General features: G+C 41.0%; 1 protein-coding gene across 1 annotated transcript; it reads left to right on the top strand.

Moving 5' to 3' along the window:
• Positions 1–97: 97 nt before the first annotated feature.
• On the top strand, positions 98–18713 carry LOC23687555 (double-strand-break repair protein rad21 homolog; the record flags this gene model as incomplete). The annotated part of the gene is made up of 3 exons (XM_021856702.1): positions 98–164; positions 233–397; positions 17686–18713. Coding segments are annotated over 3 exons (358 nt in total), but the record flags the coding sequence as incomplete, so codon positions are not given.
• Between the last annotated feature and the right edge of the window lie 1530 nt (positions 18714–20243).

Here is a 20243-nt window from a genome sequence, read left to right as displayed (position 1 = left end):
GCTGATCAGGTTTCTTCTATATGAAAACGAACCGAGGCATGGAGAACTTCTCCAACTTGGGTTAACGACGACATGGCAGCTTCTCCGGCTCGTGAAGCGCTCCACACGAAGACGTACATAACGAGTGGAACCAAGATTACGAGTTCCCACATTCGGTTGGCGGGGTAAGCGTTTCTTCAAATAAACGTTTCGATTTTCAATTGCTTACATTCAACTACTTCTATTCCTCCAGCAACAAGTCAGCGAAGAGCAACAGGTGGATGAAACCATTGAACAGTTCGAGGAGCGTGTGCTCAACAAACGTGCCGCTCAACTATTTATATCGGTGCGGTCGCGTCTGCTGAAGACTGACAGCATGGTATTGTCGGAGATGACGCATCGGAACGATAAGAAACAGGTATGTTCAGAGCGATAATGATTAATTATGACATTAATTCATATAGTCATTAAAATTCATTACAGTATAATCATCAATCATAATCATAGAGAATATTATTCAGCAATCATAATCTCAATCACAAGTTGAACATCTAAACAAACCTCACAGTAAACTTATTATAATCTTATTCGCATGATTCCTTAAAAGTTCACTGTGAAGCAATGTACAAGCTGCTTTAAGATGCTTCTTCCTTACTTGATCGGAACTTTCATATTCGTAAAAGTTTCATTCGATACTTTGAGCAAGAATAGTAGCAAGAATTTTAGAGAATTGGTCACTATTTTACGGTGAAACACCTCGGAATTCAAAGATGACCGCTACAATGGCCAACTTATGCTCCTACTCACGTTTTCAAAAGCACTAAACTAGAGAAATATATATTTGACAAACGTTACGGACCTTCTTGTTTTATGCTTTCTGCTAAAAAGTGCACTGTTATTCCAAGTTTTCTTCGCGAGATTTCTGCCTTTGATGTTTTAATGCAATCCAAAAGTTGATTCCAAACTGTTTAACCTTAACCCTCTAATACCCAACCCCGCCTTTAGACGGGGTACACTTTGGAATTTTGTGTATTTTTTCCAACCCCCCCCGCGAAGTGACAGATAACGCAATTTTCACGTACCTACTTTCAACGTAAACAATGGGGCCATCCACCGCTGCCGGCACAATTTTTCACTATGGCAGATCGGAATTTTGTTTCGTTGTTGACGGGTGCAAAACAACGAATGGAATGAAATGAAATAAGGGCGAGTCTGATATTTTCGTCTGCCAATGGAAATAAATTTTATAAAATCACCAAGTTTAAGCACCAAATGAACTTAAGAGCGTACCAATTCGTTCGGTGAAAAGATTAAATGACGTGTTAGTGCTTTGTTTTGCGGAAAAGTAATCTATAAGAAATTACTTACCGTAAATTCGGGTGTAATTGATCAGTAGGGTGAAATTGATCACCGTGTCAAGCGATTTTATTTCTTACTAATAGTGCACCACATTCATTGCAACCTATAGTAAATGAACGGTGTTTGTCTTAAATAATGTATATTTGTGTAAAAAGAAGTTTTTTATGTCACAAAATGTTTTTTTATGAAAATAATGTAAATTTCCAGAATCAAGTTTGGTGTGAAATTGATAGCCATCCATAAACTTATAGTTCTAAACAAGGAGTTGGACATGGTGTAAACCTGAAAGTTTGTGAGGATACTAAAAATTTATCTCCAAAACAGATTTTACTATCGAAACTCTTACCAATTCGCTCGTTTTGTTGTAAAATTTGATTTTCTGCTACAAAATACAGAAATCCTTTGAAAATTGCCTACATTTAGGCGTTTTTGCGGTATTCTTGAAATTTAATGATAGATTATTTCCATAAATATTGTCTCGTTAAGAATTTGGCAAGCATATTTGAATTCAGGAGGCCCAAATTAAGTATGTAGGGTTGATTTCAAAACTAACAATAATCACATTGACAAGTGATCAATTTCACCCCGAAATGGGATCCCACGATTTTTAATTTTAGAGCTGATTTTGGTACTAATACCACATTTGTTAGAAAATTTCGGTGCATGAGCCAATTAGGTTCACCGTCGTACTTGTTTTGCTGCATTTAGTTGTATGATATTGATAAAAATTTTAGAAAGCATACCAAGAAAACTGTGAAAAATGATCAATTTCACCAGAAATTACGGTACAATACAGCCTAAGTGATTTGTGGATCGCTTTTATGCCCTTAAAAGAAAGCGCTGGCCGTAACATAAAATAAAATAAAATATTGTGGGCCTCGTGGCCGTGCGGTTAGTGTCGTTAGGCATTTATGCGCATCGTGTCATTGGGTGTGGGTTCGATTCCCGCTTCAGCCATTGAAACTTTTCGTCAGGAATGTTTCTCTACTGTGCCATCGTCTAGTGTTTAGTTACATTCCGTGCAGCTAAATGGCTGAAGACGGTGTCCTTATCTTTTTATTTGAGATCGAATCAAGTCGAAAAGTGATATTTTTTTTATTTGCAGTTTTTTTTCTATGCGGATTAGAACACTTTTTCTCATACTCACCACCAGAGGTCTAAGTTTCAATCAAATAAGCCTATGAACTAATATACGATGACGTCACGCTGCAACTTTCAGCGTGAAAAAAACCTTTATAGCGGGCGATGTATACAGAAAAATAAACGATTTCGTTGCACATTCAACCACGCATTGTTCATCCGGTGACCATTCGTGTTGGCGTGGATGTCATTTTATGTAAACATATTTAGATCGGAAAAAATCAAAAAGAAAAGAAGACCGTGGATAAGTTCATTGGATGAACTATCCAGCTTTTTAAAAGCGGTAATGGCCGCCAAAAGTTAGCTAACTTTCTGGTAGGGATCCAACATATTGACGTTTGGCTTTGGTCCGGTCAATTAACTTGTCCACCGGTGTGATAAATTCACTCGGTTGAAGAATTTTGACACTAGCGGGTCACGTAGATGCTTCCACGTGTTTCGGTCAAGTGTCAAAATTCTTGGACTGAGTAAATTTAGTGCACCGGTGGATAAGTCCATATCAAGCGACCCAAGTCAAACGCCAGATCATTAGATCCCTTTTTGTAAAAGTGGGCTAATTTTTGGTGATATTAGCGTTCGTAAAAGCGGGATACTTCATCCAATAAGTTATCTGATTGAAACTTAGACATCTGGTGGTGAGTATGAGAAAAAAAAGTGTTCAAATCCGCAAAAGAAAATGTACTGCGAGTTGATATGATCTCAGATTGATTTCAAGCTTATAACTACAGTCAATTTCCCATAAATTAATGATTATCGTAAATATTGTAAGGGATGATTCAAATATTACGTAACGAAGAAATTTGCCAATTTAAACCCCCTCTCTCCCTGAAGTAACAGTTTTATATGGAAAAATTTCAATTTTATTGTATGGACCGAAACACTACAAAATATCCCTTACCCCCCTTGTTGTGTTTACATAATATTTGAACGATCCCTAACAAATTTGTCTTGCTTTGAATTGCCAAGCGGTCAAAAAATAATTTCGTAAACAAAGGAACGGTTACTATAAGCAACTTACAGCATGCGGACCACATCACACCACTATTCAACAACTCGCTCGTGGGGCCATACAAAATCTTTCCGATGACCGTACAAATCCTTTTAGAGAATCGCTATTTGGTGATCACTCGTTTATAATGATGTTACAAATGCCAAACAAAAAATGTAAAACTTTTTTATGTCCATCAAGCATAATTCTAGTTTACGCCCCTATTTGAGCACGCTCCATGATTTCATTGAGTTTGACAGTACCACGGACCAAAATTTTTCGGTAAATTGACGTTGTACCGCAGCTGTCATGATGCTCCCGGGCGTTGATTTTTTCGTAGCTTGGAAATCAAAATGATTTTATTTTTGGCTTATACCTTGACGCATAATCACGCATATAAGAAAAGTTTTTTATGACTTTTGAAACTTTTTTGTATTTTTTAGTAATTGTTTGAAAAATTGCATTCTTATATAACCTACAAATGCCTGAGCTTCATTTAACGTGTAATATAAAAAATCGTACCTTTAATATTTTTCTACGATTAACCTATCACAAATGAAGAGCCTGGTGGTATTAAAATCATTTCAAACCTGTTTTTTCCGTTAGTTAAACGGAAAATAAAATACGCTCCGAAAAAATTAAAAATATAAAAAAAAATTCAAAATACCGTAACAATTAAATTTTTATTATTGCCAAAAATCAACAACTAAAAGGCTTCAAGAAAATGAAAAAAGCTAGGGATGTTCAAAAATAAAAATTAAAAAAATCAAAAACCAAAATTTAAAAAATATGTGAATAAAAATAAATAAATGCCCAAAACGTGTTTAGAACGATTTTAGATTACGAAAAATAATACTTAAATCGAAAATAAAAATTTGGGTATTAGAGGGTTAATGCAAGTCTCTGTAATGTTTCTGTTTTGAATGGAAGGTTTCTCAAGTCACTTTTTGACCAACATGGTTTCTAAAGTCACTTTTTTCAATCATTCCTGGTGCAAAGTTCTAGAGGTTCTCAGTTTTCTCGAGGAAAAGCTTGAGGAATTCTTTTACTGATTTCTCCAGAGATCCTACTCGAGTGCTTGAGAAATTCCTCTAGAAATTCCTCCGAAAATTATCCCAGATGTTTCTCCAGGGTGTATTTCTGAGAATCTTTTCAGAACATTTCCTGGAATTCCTCAATAAAGTCAACCAGAGATTCGGTATGAAGTTTCTCCAAGAATTGCTCTACGAATTTATCCAGCGATTACTCTTGTAGTGTACTCCTGTACTCCTTCCAACCATTTATCTCGTTTTGTTTTAGTAAAAACTCAACGAATTTTCATAATTTTTTGAAACCTTATATAACAATTATTCTGATCATTCCTTCCCATCCGTCCAATGTTTTTTATGCAATTTCTTCAAAAAACAAATTCTCCCATAATTTCTGGAAAAATTTCCGTGACAATTCATTGGAGACATCCTCCTTGGAAGAATTCCTGGATAAATCATTCAAAGTACTTTAGGAAGCATTTCTGAAAGAATCATAGGATGATTCTCTGGTGTTATATTTTGTTGATCCTAGGCCAAATCAACATGGACGAAATAATATAGGGAAATCAATGCGAGAGTCACTGGATCAATTCCAGGAGGACTTTCTTGCTTTTTTTTAGGAGGTGTACATGACTAACATTTGGTGAGTTGGTAGAGAAATAATTATCGATTAAGATCTTTGAAACATTTCTAGAAGGGAACTTTGCGATTCTTGGAAAGGTTTTTGGCAAGAGGCTTGCTAGATTTCCATTTGGATTCATGGCAAATGTTCAATGAGATCTTTGCTGGAATACTAACGGAAATCGAATCGATAATTAACCAGTTTATTGAAAGTTCTCTCAGAGAAATCTTTGAAGAGGTTATTAATAGATTGCAAATAAGGTTTTTAGTAGGTCTTAGAAAAAAATCCTTGGCTAATTTTGCTCATAATTATTAGTAGATTCGTAAAGGTTGGCAAAAACCCGAGACAAACTGTATTGGGCATATTTTTTGGGAGCTACACTGATATCCTGGACAGATTTTATAAAAAAAACTCATTTGGAGGATTTCTGGGGTTAATGATAATACTGATTATTAGTTGAAGTCTTGTCATTACTGATTACTAGTTGAACTAGTACTAGTCCTTGATCTATGGCAAAATTCTTATGAGGCGCCTGACGAAAATTTGTATGGACTTCTGCATATTTACAGCGAAATTGTCGAATCATCTTTTACAAATTTCTTGTAAGATTTTTCATGGATTCATGGGAGATTTATTACTTTATTAGTTAACATCTAAACAGATAACACTGAATCAACAATTTCACGCCACAATACTCGCTTTGTGGCCACATCTCTCCATCCTCGATTCTGCCTCACGCTCGCCAAATGGCTATGCACTTGATTCCACTCACTACCTCGCTGCTCTCCACGCCTTCTTGTACCAACCGAATTCGAAGCGAACACCATATTTGTCAGGGTTGTTGTCCGGCATTCTTGTCACATGCCATGCCCAACGTATCCTTCCAGTTTGGCCCTTCTGGATACACGGTTTGCCGTAGAGTTCAGCGAGCTCGTGATTCGTGCCGCCCACCACACCGTTTTCCTGCACATCGCCAAAGATCGTCCTAAGCACCCGACGGTCGAAGACTCCATGTGCTTGCAGATCCTCCTCGAGCACGTTTCATGCCCTAGAGGACTACCGGTCTTAATAAGCGTCTTGCACATGGTACACTTGGTGCGGGGGTGAATCTTTTTTGACCGCAGCTTTTTGTGGAGGTCAGACTTCTGTTTATGCGCCTTCGTACCCAGGCAACCAAAATGTACGTATAACGAAATCACCTGGAGGCTTTGTATGTGCAAAATTTCGCTTATAAGATGTCGCGAAAGGCCTTCTACGTACAAAAGTGGAGGCGATATGCGTGCATATATTATGTGATGAATAATAACATACATTGCGAGTGTATACATATTCTACCGAACTAACCTGTGATCGTATGCGACTTTACTTATGATAAACAATGTTGATTTGACAGCTGCTACGAATTGATTCGACTTACTTTGTACGAGTATACGGGACGAAGCAAAATGTACAAATGAACTCAGAAAAAATATTATTATTATTATCTTTATTAAAGAGACTTTCAGCTCAGATCGTGGCTGGTTCGTCTCTGGGAGAAAAAGGGAGAGGGCTTCACAATGAGGGGCCCCCCTATCATACAGTTTCATAGTTTAGTTACAATTACAAAGGATATTCTTATAAAATCGATATACAACACATTAACACAAATTCGTAGCTTAGTTGATCCGTATGATGAATGGTGTGGATATTTTATGTTGGTTCTGTGTTTTGGGGCTCAAATGGCCCGGTGTAACCCGCCATCTTTGATGAATGAAATTAGTGCTGTTTCTCTGGCTGGGTCGTTCGCAAGGATGTCTCTTATGTTGTTTGATATATCATAGCGATCTCGTATTCCCTGGTAGAATGGACAGTTGACTAGTAGGTGTTCCACCGTCATGGTTATGTTGCATGTTGAACATATTCTGCGAAAAGGCCCCGTGGATCCCATATTGTGCGTAGCGTGAGTATGTCCAACTCGTAGGCGAGAAAGTATCAGTTGATCGTGGCGATTGGTAGTGTCGGTCCATTGTGTAATTTCTCCCTTAATTTTGCGTATGAAGGGTTGTCTCACATTGGCCCATTCTTGAGCCCATGCTACGCGGATTGTAGACTTTAACCAGTGTTTCAGATCTGCACCTGGTGTCAACCTGGTAAACATGCGACCGGTTCGTCCTATGGCAGCGAGGTGATCTGCTTCTACATTGCCTTGGATACCACAGTGGCCGGGTACCCAAAGGAAAACGGTTCTTGCGGGACAGTCCTTCTGAATAGCTTGAATCCATGGGTGCTGGGTTGTTGGAGAGTTGATCGTAGATAGGACGCTTGCTGAATCGGAGATTACGCAAATTGGTTTGGATGCTGGTGTTGTAATGGCCAACAGTATTGCAGCAGCCTCAGCAGAAAACACTGAGCACTGATTGGGGAGCTGGAAAAAGTGGCTGCTGTCCGTATCGGTAACACCAAAACCGGTTCTCCCCCTGGTCTTGGAACCATCAGTGTAGCGGAGTTGGTGAGTATAATATTTTCTAGCTAACAATTCGGTGACATGTGAGCGCATAGCAATGGAGTTATCTCCTGCACGGAAGCGATTCGCGATGGAAAGATCAACATGTAGGTTTGCAGCGTCCCACCTTCTGGCTCCAACCCAGTGGACCTGCTCAACCGGGGGAGTTCTAAATGGGCCAGATTTGCGAGGGCTCTATTCGCCTCTCTGAGGAGAAAGACCTCGTGGTCTCCCGTGGTTTTTTCGAGGTAGCCGATTGTTCGGCAGCACAAAGTCTCCCACCATTTGGTACCGAAAAGGAAGCACACCTAGTTCTACGCAAGCTGCATCTGCTGGTGTGGATGGGAGCAAACTAGAAATAATTCTTATGCTTTGGTTGTACGTAGGGCCAAGTTGAGATAAAATGAGGGAATCTTCTGCTAGGCAGAACAGCTCAATACCGTAAAGTAGTCGACTATTTACGATTGCTTTAGATACTTTAAGGAGGGTTCCTCGATTACTACTACGGTGTGGTTTTGAAAGAGTGCGGATAATGTTCAGTCTGGTTTGGCAATTCTTTTTGGTATCGCGCAAGTGGTCCTCAAATTTCAGCTCGCGGTCCAATCGTATTCCAAGTATAACAACAGTTTTCTTCATTGGGATTGGAGACCCGTTTGTCTTCACAGGCGATGATAGCATTCGATGACGATAGCGGCAGATGTGGGATATTACACTTTTTTCAGCGGACAGCTTAAAACCAGAGTGGAGAGCCCATCTAGCAACTGCAGTGACTGCAGCCTGGAGTTTCCGTCGGATAAACTTAAGAGTACGACCCAAAACGAGCAAGACAATATCGTCCGCATATACAAATATGTATATCTCTTTTGGGAGAGAATCAAAAACGCTATTCATCAAAACTAGAAAGATAGTCACTGCAATTACGGATCCTTGTGGGACCCCGGTTTCTTCCTTCCGAGTTGAAGAGGAGTGGTTTCCAATGATCACTTGGAATGTCCTGTCGCTTAAAAAGTTTTTCAGGAAATGGAGAATGTGGCCACTTAAGCCCCATTCGGACAATTGATTGATGGCTTTTGGAGTCCAGGCGCGATTATACGCTTTTGCCAGATCTAAGGAAGCGATATCGACATGAAGCTCTTTGTTCATGGCATCCTGGAGAACATCTCCCAGCCCAGTGAAGTACGTTCCTGTTCCGTGACCTGGTCGAAACGCATGTTGACGATGGTCAAGAAGCTGGTTATCCTCCAAGAATCGACTCAGTCGGCGGTTTACCATTCGCTCAAGAATTTTACTAGCACAGCAGGTGAGTGAGATCGGCCGGAAATCACTTGGTGATTTAGTAACTTTTCCTACCTTGGGATTGGGACCACCAGGCTATGGGTCCAACTCTTGGGAAGAGTGTTCTCGGCCCACGTTTTGTTTAGAAGCTCAAGAAAAGTAGCTTTTGAGTTAATGGATAGGTTTTGAAACATCGGGTAACCGAGCTCATCTGGGCCAGCTGACTTGCCCTTACTGCGACGTAGAGCGAAGTTCAGTTCTTCCAGGCGGAATGGGGAGTTAATAGGGAGAGGAACAGCAGTGTCTTCTGGAATAGCTATGTTTTGAATGCTATTAATGGATACGTGATTGCGCCGAGTGAAGTTGTTGTCGTATTGACCCAATGAAGAGAGTGATTCGAAGTAATCTGCTAGCTTGTTGGCTATTAAATGCGGATCGCGGGTAAGGCCTCCCGCTACTTGTAGGGTCATGCCTGTTGCTCTTCGTTTGCCACTCAACGCGTTGACTCGGTTCCACAGCTCAGAGGATGTTTGGTTTGCATTGATCCCCTCCAAGAAGTCTTCCCAGGACTTCCGCTTTGCTTCTCGGATAAGTTGACGACATTCGTTTCGTTTCTTGCGGTAGACTTCATCAGCGTGGTCTTTATTCGGGTGGTCTTTGGGCAATCGTTTAGCTGCACGGAGAGTTTTTCTTCTTTCTTTTATTATTTTTTTTACATCTGGAGACCACCACGGAAGCGATTTTCGGCCACTGTTCCCTTTTGTTCGAGGGATGGTAGATGATGCCGCGTGGTGAACAGCATTCAGAAAATCATCGATGTTGTTCGGATTCATATCTGCTACAGTCGTGTCTAAGGTTTCTTGGAATTGGGACCAATTTGCCTGGTCATACTTCCAGCGGGGGCGGCGTGTAATCGCCACTGGTTGTTCGTCAAAGCGGATTGTAATCGGATGGTGGTCACTACCCATAGGGTCTTCTCCGGCTGTCCAGGAAAGTCGGTTGATTATATTCACACTAGCTAAGCTGATATCAACAATAGATTGTGTATCCCCTCTAGTAAAGGTTACAGCTCCGTCGTTAAGAACTACCAGATCAAGCGATTCTGCAATTCTCATGATAAGCGAGCCACGAGCGTTGGAAGAAGGGCTACCCCATTCTGTGTGATGACCATTAGTGTCCCATAGGATCAGGCTTGGTGTATCCAAGCTTTTTAATATATCCATGAGTTGAGTTTCGAGATTCGGTACGTTTCCATTAGGCAGATATCCCGAGATAACTGTCAGGGGGAAGGGGTAATCAAGTCTCACGCCTACTATTGGTAAATCGGTATCCAATGGGATAGAAGAGTGGGGGACAGATGACAGAATACCGATAGCAGCCGAGTGATAGACGTTTTCGTTACATTTAAGGGTCCACTTATATTGCCCCCTCAAAGAGCGGTTTAGTCCATCGGTGCTGATCCTGTGGGGTTCTTGAATGGCAAGGATAATTGGTTGCTGATCACGGATAAGTAATTCGAGGTCCCCGATGTTGTTGTAAAAGCCATTCATGTTCCATTGGATGGCCAGCGGAGCTTTGGTAGTAAGCCTGCTTGAGTTGTCTCGAGGTAGTCGAGTAGGAGAATTTGTTGTCAGGATTGATGATTCCGCGATAGATAGGCGAGTACCAGCTTCAGGTAAACGTGGAGTCCTGATGAGACTTGGTGCTTCGGACGATTCTTCTTGGTTGACATGTTGTGATTCGTTGAGAGGCGAGCTAGAACGTCCCGCTGTTGGAAAAGGAGTTCTCGTATGCTTGAATTGTATTAAGTCGTATAATGCTGCATTGGTTCTAGCACTTTCAGGCAAGGCTCTTCTTTGTGGATATCGGCCAGATGCCGATGGAGTAGTACTACAGCGTTTCCAGGATTGTTTCTTAACAGGATTGGATGCCGGCTTTTTTGAAGTCTTGAGTCCCGCGTTGTCCTCAGGGGGATAGGAGTTTCCTCCCTTGTCCGTCCCTCTTCCGGCCGCTACGGAGTGTCGGGGGTTGTCCGCCAGTTCCGGTGTGGTCATGACTTCCGCACTGACGGGGCCTCGACTGCTCGGTAGCTCCGCCGGGGAAGTTGAAGGGGTGGAAAGTTGACTGTCGTAGATGGATGCCAAGTTAAAGATGCTGTTGGTGGTTGATGTTGTTGGTGTGTGAGTAGATACTAGACTAGTTTCCAGATCTATACTACGGTTGATGGCTTCAATTCTGCTTCGATGGGGCAACATTGAAGTTTGTCGTTGGTGGTTCTGTTGATCTTATGAAGAATCGAGGGAAAACTAGTCTTACTGCCGAAACATTTACGTGTCGGATATGTAACCGGATGCGTTTAGCGAGGGGGACTCCGGAGCAGGATCTTTACGTTCAGGAGTGGCTGATGGCGAAGGGCGATTTTTGGTGCGTTTATTGAGAGATTCAAAACTGTCAGTTTTATCCACTTTCTTCTTCGTACCTTTGTTAGAGCTTTTGGTGGAATTCGACTCTTGGTTTTTTTGTAGTTTGCTTCTTGGTGGAGCGGTCGGTAGAAAGATTATCGGCGGTTCTTTTTGGGATGTATATGTCTCGAATCGTGGCAATTTCCCTGTCTTTTCTGGCAAGAGCAGACTCAAGAGAACGAATCTTGTCGACTAGGTCCTGAATCGTACCATGTTCCTTCACCAGATTTAGTCTGTCTTGCGGTGTGGCCTTAAGCGCTGCTTGGAGTTTTTCAATTTGGGCATCTTTATTTCGGACTTCTGTAATCAGCGCTTCGATTTTGTTATCCTTAGTTTTCATGTCCTTTAGCACGTTGTCCAGTTTAGACGAGAGCTCAGCGTAACGTTGATCGTTGCCAGCGGCTACGACGGAAGCCATTGATTTTGAGCTGTGATTCAAATCGTATTGACGTTTGGCTGCTGGATACGAAACTCCCATATCCACTCGCAAGTGTTGAATCTCCTCTTCTTTCGTATAAGTGGGGCACTTGCGGCTTGAGAGTGGGTGGTCGATAGTGTTGCATCGTTTGCAGAAAGCAGCAGCAGTACACGGATTGTCTTTGTCGATCACATGTTTTTCGGAGCAGAGGCCACAAGTCGGGTTGTTAAGCTGAGTGCAACGAGCGCGGGTGTGCCCAAATTCCCAGCAGCAGTAGCAAAGCATTGGTGAAGGGTAGAATAGGCGGGTTCGACAGCGGATCCAACCGATGTGCACATATTGGGGTACGGTGGTGCCTTGGATGGTCAAAATGATGGTGGGTGTATTGATGCGTGTTTCGCCGTGAGATTTGGTGATCCTGCGTATTTCCTTCACGCCTTGTGGTTGCAGTTCCTCGAGTAGTTCATTGTCCGAGTAGTTACACGACTCACTGCAGCTAATGACGCACTTGGATACGTTGAGGATTGGGTGCTCCACGATTCTAATCGGGAATCCGTTCGCAAGCTGAGACATTCTTTTCAATTTCTCCACATGAGTAGTATTCCTTAGCTTCAAGACATACGAAGTGCCTCTCGCTTCAGGATAAGCTCCCTCCACCTTCGCTCCCAAGTAGCTTTCTACTGACTTCCTGAGAAGGATAGGTGCTGGGGGAAGAGTACCTTCCACGGCTTCCATCCTTAGCATTACCATTTGACCGAGGTTGCCATCCGGATCTCCCCATTCAGGGAAGAGGGGTCCTGTGAATTCTCCATTCCAACGATTAGCTGGACCCGTATCCCAGATGGGGAAAGGGTTAGTCCCCGACAGCATGTCGGGAACTGGTAGACCACTTATTGTTCACCAGCTCGAAAGAGAAAACAAGTTTCACAGCACGAGATGCCACTCACTAGGCGGTATTTTTGCTTAGCTGCAGACAATGGCAATCAGCTCTATTGTTTGATTTCCACACAGCGCTCTGAAATCAAAAGCTTGATCCGAGGCTACAGCACAATTAATATTTGATATTACGCTCTAAATGCTATCAAAACTACTCAAGCAGACACTATTTAGGACTGGCTCAAAATGGAGCGAAGATAAACCGACGAGAGGTAATTTATTACCACCAACGCGACGAATAATCAAGCGATATACGAGAACGGTTTCAACGCGACCGTTCGCTGCTATAGTTAGCTGTCTACTCTGAGAAAAAAGATCTTTTATGCGAGGAAACTTATCAATCTGACGAAGTTATCCACGGTGTTTTGCGGGTTTGATGTAATTAGTACGAATAAACGAGTTATAACGTGAACTTTCATGCGATTTCTGGTTGTCTGGGTATTTCACGGATAACGCTGTTGTCAGCCGTCAGTAAGGATCCTAAGTAGACGAACTCGTCGACTACTCCGAATGTATCCCCTCCCCGTCTTTCGTAACACTGTTACCTAGGCGAGCCCTGTCGCTCTAGGCTCCACCTACTAGCATGTACTCTGGCTTGGACGCATTCACAGTCCAACTTTTTCTGCCTCGCGTTTTTGACGAGTGTACACTGCCGTGAATCGCAAGTCAGTCCCATCTGCATTTTCGTCAAAATTGTGTTGAGTTCAGTTTTCAACATTTCTTCAAATGCTCTTTCAGCTGCACTAATAAAATAATATGATTTGTTCGGAAAAAATAGGAAAAAGCGGCAAGTCAAATTGTCCCATAATGAAAAGTAATCGCATATCAGTCCCACTACAGAGTTCCGCACCGTGGAACACAAAAATGTAACTTGTTATGATCATCTTTATATTTTTCTCGGAATGATATCGTAGTGGCAAGCCAGTTGTGAAAGTTTCATTAAGATTGGAACATGTTCCAATCCGCTGGAATTGTTTGAATATTCGTATGGAAAACGAGTTTGAAAACTTCACAGCCCATTTTCTCAATGCCTACTTTTTACAGATGGGACTGACTTGCGATTCACGGCAGTACAGGTCTGTCAGCTTTTCAAATGTTCGACTGACAATGTCCATGTCATCCGCGAAGTGAACAAATTGACTGGATTTCGTGAAAACCGTACCCCGGCTGTTAAGGTGATTATAGAAGGAAGCCACACCTCAAATTTTCGAGAACACAAGGCTTGAGACCCAAACAGCGCTCCGCGTTGAAAATTTATCCCATTGGTCACCACCAGCAAGCAAGCAATTTGATTGATTTCCAACGCGAACTGTTGTCAGATTCTCCAATCTTGCGCACTTGAAACTTTGAGTTGCAGCTTCGCTTTGTAATCACCTTAAGCCCGGGTCCTACATAGCATCTTCTAGCGCGATATTAAACAACAGGCACAAAAGTCCATCATCTTGTCGTAGTACCCGGCGGGATTCAAACGAACTGGAATGTTCGTCTGAAATCTTCACACAGTTTTGCACACCTTCCATCGTTGCTCTTATTAGTCTTGTGAGCTTCCTGAGAAGGCTGTTCTCGTCCATGATTTTCCGTAGCTCTATGCGGTCGATACTACCGTATGGCTCCTTGACATCGATGGAAAGGTGATGCGGAGGGACCTGTCATTCACGACATTTTTGGAGGATTTGCCGAACAGTAAAGATCTGGTCCGTTGTTGATCGGTCGTCAACGAAGCCGGCTTGAAGACTTCCCACGAACTCGTTTACTACAGGTGACAGACGACGAAAGATGATCTGGGATAATACTTTGTAGGTTGCGTTAGGATGGTTATCGTTCGAAAGTTCTCACAATCTAACTTGTCGCCTTTCTCGTAGATGTGGTATATTACCCCTTCCACTCGTGCAATAGCTGTTCTGTTTCCCAGATTGTTCCTCTCGACTGGTGCAGATAAAATGTCCAGCCCCTCCGGGCCCATCTTTAAGATTTCAGCTCCGATACCATCCTTACCAGCAGCTTTATTGTTCTTGAGCTGTTGAATGGCATCCTTAACCTCCCTCAAAGTGGGGGCTGGTTGGGTCCCATCGTCCGCAGTACTGACGTAGGAAATTCCTCCGTTGCCCACGCCTTCGTACTGTTTCCACCTTTCGATCACCTCACGTTTGTCCGTCAAGATGCTCCCATCCATATCCCTGCACTTCTTAGCTCGCGGCACGAAGCATTTTTTTTTGGAACAGGGAAAAGCCCTTGGGAGTGAGTTAAGTGAGGTCCCTTTCGAACCTCTTCTCCCAGAGGCATAAACATTTACAATAGAACTACAATTCAAAGAATGACTTAGAAACTAGGACATATTTTGAAATTGAAAACGTTGCTTTGATGTTGATGAGAGAGAGGAACACAGTTTGGTGATAATGGTGACGTGAATCGGCATGATGCGTTCAACAGCATAATGCCTTCTAAGCCTTTGCGGGACGCGTTAAGCTCCTGATAGAACTTCAGTGTTTCTCGAGACCGGCAAAACTGTTCCATCTCCTCGCACTGCGTCTCCTCCAAGCGGAGCTTTTTCGATCGAAAGAGGCTGGTCTGCTGTTGCCGTTTCCGTTTATGACGATCCACGTTCCGTCGGTTTCCTTGAAGCAGCATGACCGCCCGCGCTGCATTCTTCGCCTCCAGAACCTGCCTACATTCCTCGTCGAACCAATTGTTCCGACAACTCCTGTTTCACGTACCCGACGTTGCTCGCAGCTGCATCGTTGATGGTTGGCTTCACTGTACTCCACTAGTCCTCAAGAAGGGCTTCATCCAGCTCACCCTCTACCGGTAATGCAGCCTTGAGGTGCTGTGCGTATGCAGCCGCGACATCCGATTGCTTTAGCTGCTCTAGGCCATCCCGGGGCGGCCGTCGATATCGTACTTTGTTCGGAGAGTTTTGGGTGCAGTTTTCTCTAGAGTTTTGTTTTGTTTATTGGACGAAATCCTATAAAGAAATCGATACAAAAATCACTGGACAAAGTCCTGGAGGACATTCTTGAAAAAATCTGAAAGAATATTTCAAAGAGATCATAAAAACTTCTTGGTTGAATACTACAGAAATTTTAGGTTAAATTCTTGAAGATATCTATGTCAAAAATGTTGGAGGAATTCCTTTGGAAGTTCATAAAGGAATCACTAAACGAACTTCTGAAGAAATCTCGAAGACTTATTCAAACAGATTCAAATAAGAAAACTAATCCGATTTTTCACTTTAAGAACGTTTAATTTCCGGATTTACAAAACGACGAAAGTAAGATTCTCCACTTTCGCAACCTAACCGCTACTTTCGCCACTCCGTTGTATGGGAGACAAAGTGACTTAACCACGAATCAAAACAAAACACTACTTGAGTCGATTTTACACTGGCACAAAACCGTCAAAAGTAACTGATTGAAACGGCTTATCATTTTGTTATACAATTTTTGTGAGAGTGATAAGAACTACTTTGAGTTTTAACGCGAGCTGATTGCATGCAAAATTTAAGCGATGTACACTGTCAAAAAACGTTAAAAGGGGATTCATTTTAAAACAGTTTTAGATGAAAGGTTGGGATTCTTCTTAATTAATTTTCTCAAAACCGTATGAAAGTTACTTACGTCGGTTTGAAAATGTAATCGAGAAATCTTCAGAGTAAACAACTGAAGGACACTTTTGGAAAATAGGGTAATTTACGTCTTCGGCTCTATTCCAATATTATCGGCAATCAAAATTAAAACGTCAAATTCACAGTATTTTTCTATCATAATACATCAATGAAAACATTCAGATATTGTTTTTGTTCTGGCAGCTTCCCCCTGACAAAATTTCCGAGACTGAAAAGGCGATTTTGCAAGAGTTGTCAATAATTCAAATAAATACGCCTACAAATGCGGTTGATTTTGAGTTTTCCGAATAGATTCATCAGCTGTCTCTATGGCTTAATGGCTTAAAACGGCTCAAAACAGCTTAAAATGACTTAAAAGTGGTTTTAAACAGCTTAAAACGGCTTTTAATAGCTTGAAACGGCATTAAATGGTTTAAAACGGCTTAAAAAGGCTTTAAATAGCTCAAAATGCTTAAAATGGCTTAAAACAGCTTGAAACGGCTTTGAATGTTTTATACGGCTTAACGGTTTAAACGGCTTAAAATTGCTTTAAATAGCTTAACACGCTTAACAGCTTAAAACGTTTAAAATGGCTTATAATGGCTTAAAACGGTTTGAAATAGCTTGAAATGGCTTTAAACGGCTTAAATGGCTTAAAATGACTAAAAACAGTTCAAAACGGTTTAATTTAAACCGTTTAAAACGGTTTAAAATGGCTTTAAACAGCTTGAAACAGGCTAAAACAGCTTAAAACGGTTAAAACAGCTTTAAATGGCTTTATACTGATAAAACAGCCACAGATACGAAATTGGTATGCGTATCTTAGGGGAAATTTAAAAAAAGAGCGTGAGGGTTTGTGGATTAATTCTTAAACAAACAACTTCAGAAAATCATGCCAAATGACCATTATGTAAATGTCGTTTATGCCAAATGACCGAGACCCAGAACAACCCACCATGTGGGCAAGTCATCCTAAAATGCTGAAGCAATTCTTCTTAATATTGGGTTCACAGAATCATTTAGTTTGATGTTTCGCAAGCTAGGTTTTGGAACAGTTCAAAAACTCCTGACGATTGCCAGTCTTCTTCGAGCATTGCCCACGTCTCATGCATGTAGAGGACTATCGGTCTTAACAGCGTCTTGTACATGCTACACTTAGTAGGGAGGTACGGTTTCATATACCGCAAGGATACGTCTTCGGATTTCTTTGCTGCAACTGTTGTTCTTTAATCATACTGAATGTAATCAATAGTCAATCAAAAATAAAGTTTAAATATTAATCATACGTTAGCTTCATCATAAATCAAATAATTTATCATGGTATCCGTTAATCATTAACGCTAAGCTCCGCTCAAAGCAGATATTAGTTCACACAAAACCGTTCTATCTTTGCAGGCTGCCCAAAAGTTCTACTCCCTGTTGGTGTTGAAAAAGTTCAAAGCCCTCGAGATTACCCAGCCGAAACCGTACGCGGACATCACAATCACACGGGGGCCGCTGTTCGAAAATCCGATACTGTAAGAAGGTCGTCTATTTTTATATTAACTTTAAGTTAAAAAAAAAAAAAACAACAGAGGGTAACTATGAAAAAGTACGTTGATAAGTCTTAAACAAATCCTTTTCATTAGTCGGTTAGGCGTAAACTGGAGATGCTTGTGCATTTTTATTTTTTATCGGAACTATTAGAAGATATTCCCTATAATGATGAATTATTAATAAAAAAAAGTCTAATCATGCAACTTGTATATATTTTTCGTCAACAACAAGTAAATTTCGGTTCCTATGAGAAGAATAACAGATTGGTTTATTTCTTCGATTGAAATTCAACAATCTGTTGAAAAAAGGAATTGTATTCGTTAGCAGATTATTTGTTATGTTATTGGATCGAAAACAGTAGCTACATAATTTATGTTCGGTTGATTCGCTGCTTGAGATGTGGATATGAGAAGTGGATGAAGTATGCTTTAAATAAAAAAAACGATGTCTTGTAAATAGTTAAAAATTAGTTTCGGTGTATTATAAATTAAACTTGAATCAAGGAAACAGTATGAATGTCGTAATTCAGTTTTCATGTTTGTCTTCCTACATACATGGAACCTGAAAAACACTTTCATCGCTGAAAGCACCAAGTTCTCCACAGAGAAGCTACTGAACAAGTAGTATCCATCAAACAGTAACTTAAAGTCGTTTGTTTTATTTATGATTGAAATTAAATATTCAAAAGGCACCACCGCTTTCGATAGTGTCTTCACGAATGACCTGATCTGGTATGTCGTTATTACATATTAAATTGTCATAGATGGGTATGGAAGAACCGGAACAAGCACTTGTAGATCTTTGAAGTGTAATTTATAAATCTATGAGAAAAAATATTTCTGATGCTGTAAAAATATCAAGTTGAAATAAAGCCAATATTTCCAAAATTTGTGAGTATTTCTTCGAAAGAAATTCAAAATCGTTCAACTTCTAAACGAATCGTTAAGTAGGGGGCCCAGTTCTAGATCAACAACCACGCGTCTTGTAAAGAGATATGGGAAGATTCAAACATGAAACCCGGCATAGTTTCTCTAGATTTCTGGACGTTCCCGACAAGATGGACTTCTTTTTAGAATGATTCCTATGTGAATACCAGATTCAAACCATAGACGTAATGCAAAGAAGCGTCCCTCATGCGTCGTGTAGTCGAACCCGAATGCCAAAACAAGTAATATGAAGCATTTGAATGCAAATTTCGTCGTGTAACATGAAAGAACATGTTTAAAAAACATTTTTTTTAATTAAATTTTGATCAATTTATTGATTACTCTTGGGATGAAATAATTAGATAGTGCAGTAAAAAAAACTCCAAAATCGTTGCTTGCAACTTTCTTTACAGAAAATTTTCCACACAATTCTCAAGACATCTGGATGTTTGGAATGAAGTGGGAAGCTGGCACGATTGTGATTACCTGAGCAAACAAGAAAATCAAATAAACTTCTGCTAGGGAAAGTCTTCCAGTTAATGCCAAAAGGGTGCCCTTTTTGGCAATGTGTCAAATTTTCAAAAGCCCAAATCTGGAGAACGAAACAGCCGTTTAAACTGAATACTTAATCATTTGGTCAATACCAGAGCTTGACCAATTGATTATGTTTTAAGCTCAAACTACTGTCTGGTTCTCTAGATTTGTGCTCTTGAAAATTTTAGGTTTGGTTTCGATACATCTTCACCTTAACATCAAAAAGTTAAATCTTACTTCAAAAAAAAAAAAAAAAACGTTTGAGCCCGTCAGGAGTCAATCATCAATGTTAACTTCCTTTTCCCGATCAGCCTAGATAGCCGTGTCGTGTCGGTAGCGGTTATTTCAATTGGCTAATTAACACTACGGACTGCCTGTTCCGGTGGTAAAAGTCCACCTAACAGGAGACCCCTAATTCATGCGGCTTTAACCTTACCGTTCCTAAGAATGGAGGGTTAGGGGGGTCTAAATAAAACCCAACGGCAAACGGAGCCTGTGGAGTACTAGGGCGCCCTCTACAGTATTATGCATTATGCCCTTCCTGTGCTACCCGGAGCAATGGTGCAGGTGACTTTGTGTTTCTCCGAGATAATCGGCTGCCCTTCTTCAGTCTCAAACCCGAGGCTAAATGAGGGTGGGATTATTAATACGTTGGAATTTAGTTTAAATTTTCACCTCTATGGTTTCGCATCATGCGTATTACACAGTGTATTCTGTGCTTTTCGCCTTTGGCGACTTTTAAGAGATACCTATATGTTTTTTTTCGGTACTGGTCTTTTTCGTTCTGAGATTGCGAAAAGCTTAATCCTGCCTAGTTTGGGTAGTGGCTAAGGTTGGGATAGCTTAGTTAGACCAATCTTCAGCATAAAATACCAGCAGCGATCAATCTTTGTAGACTCATGCAAATGGTACAGCTCAAATGACGCTAGTTCAAAAACCCTACTTTTGTGAACTTTT

Source organism: Aedes aegypti, unplaced genomic scaffold, assembly GCF_002204515.2.
Source record: "Aedes aegypti strain LVP_AGWG unplaced genomic scaffold, AaegL5.0 Primary Assembly AGWG_AaegL5_hic_scaff_199_PBJ_arrow, whole genome shotgun sequence".
Classification (NCBI taxonomy): Eukaryota; Metazoa; Arthropoda; class Insecta; order Diptera; family Culicidae; genus Aedes; species Aedes aegypti.
The sequence above is the reverse complement of the archived record's forward strand: the minus strand, read 5'-3'. Positions and strand labels throughout refer to the sequence as shown.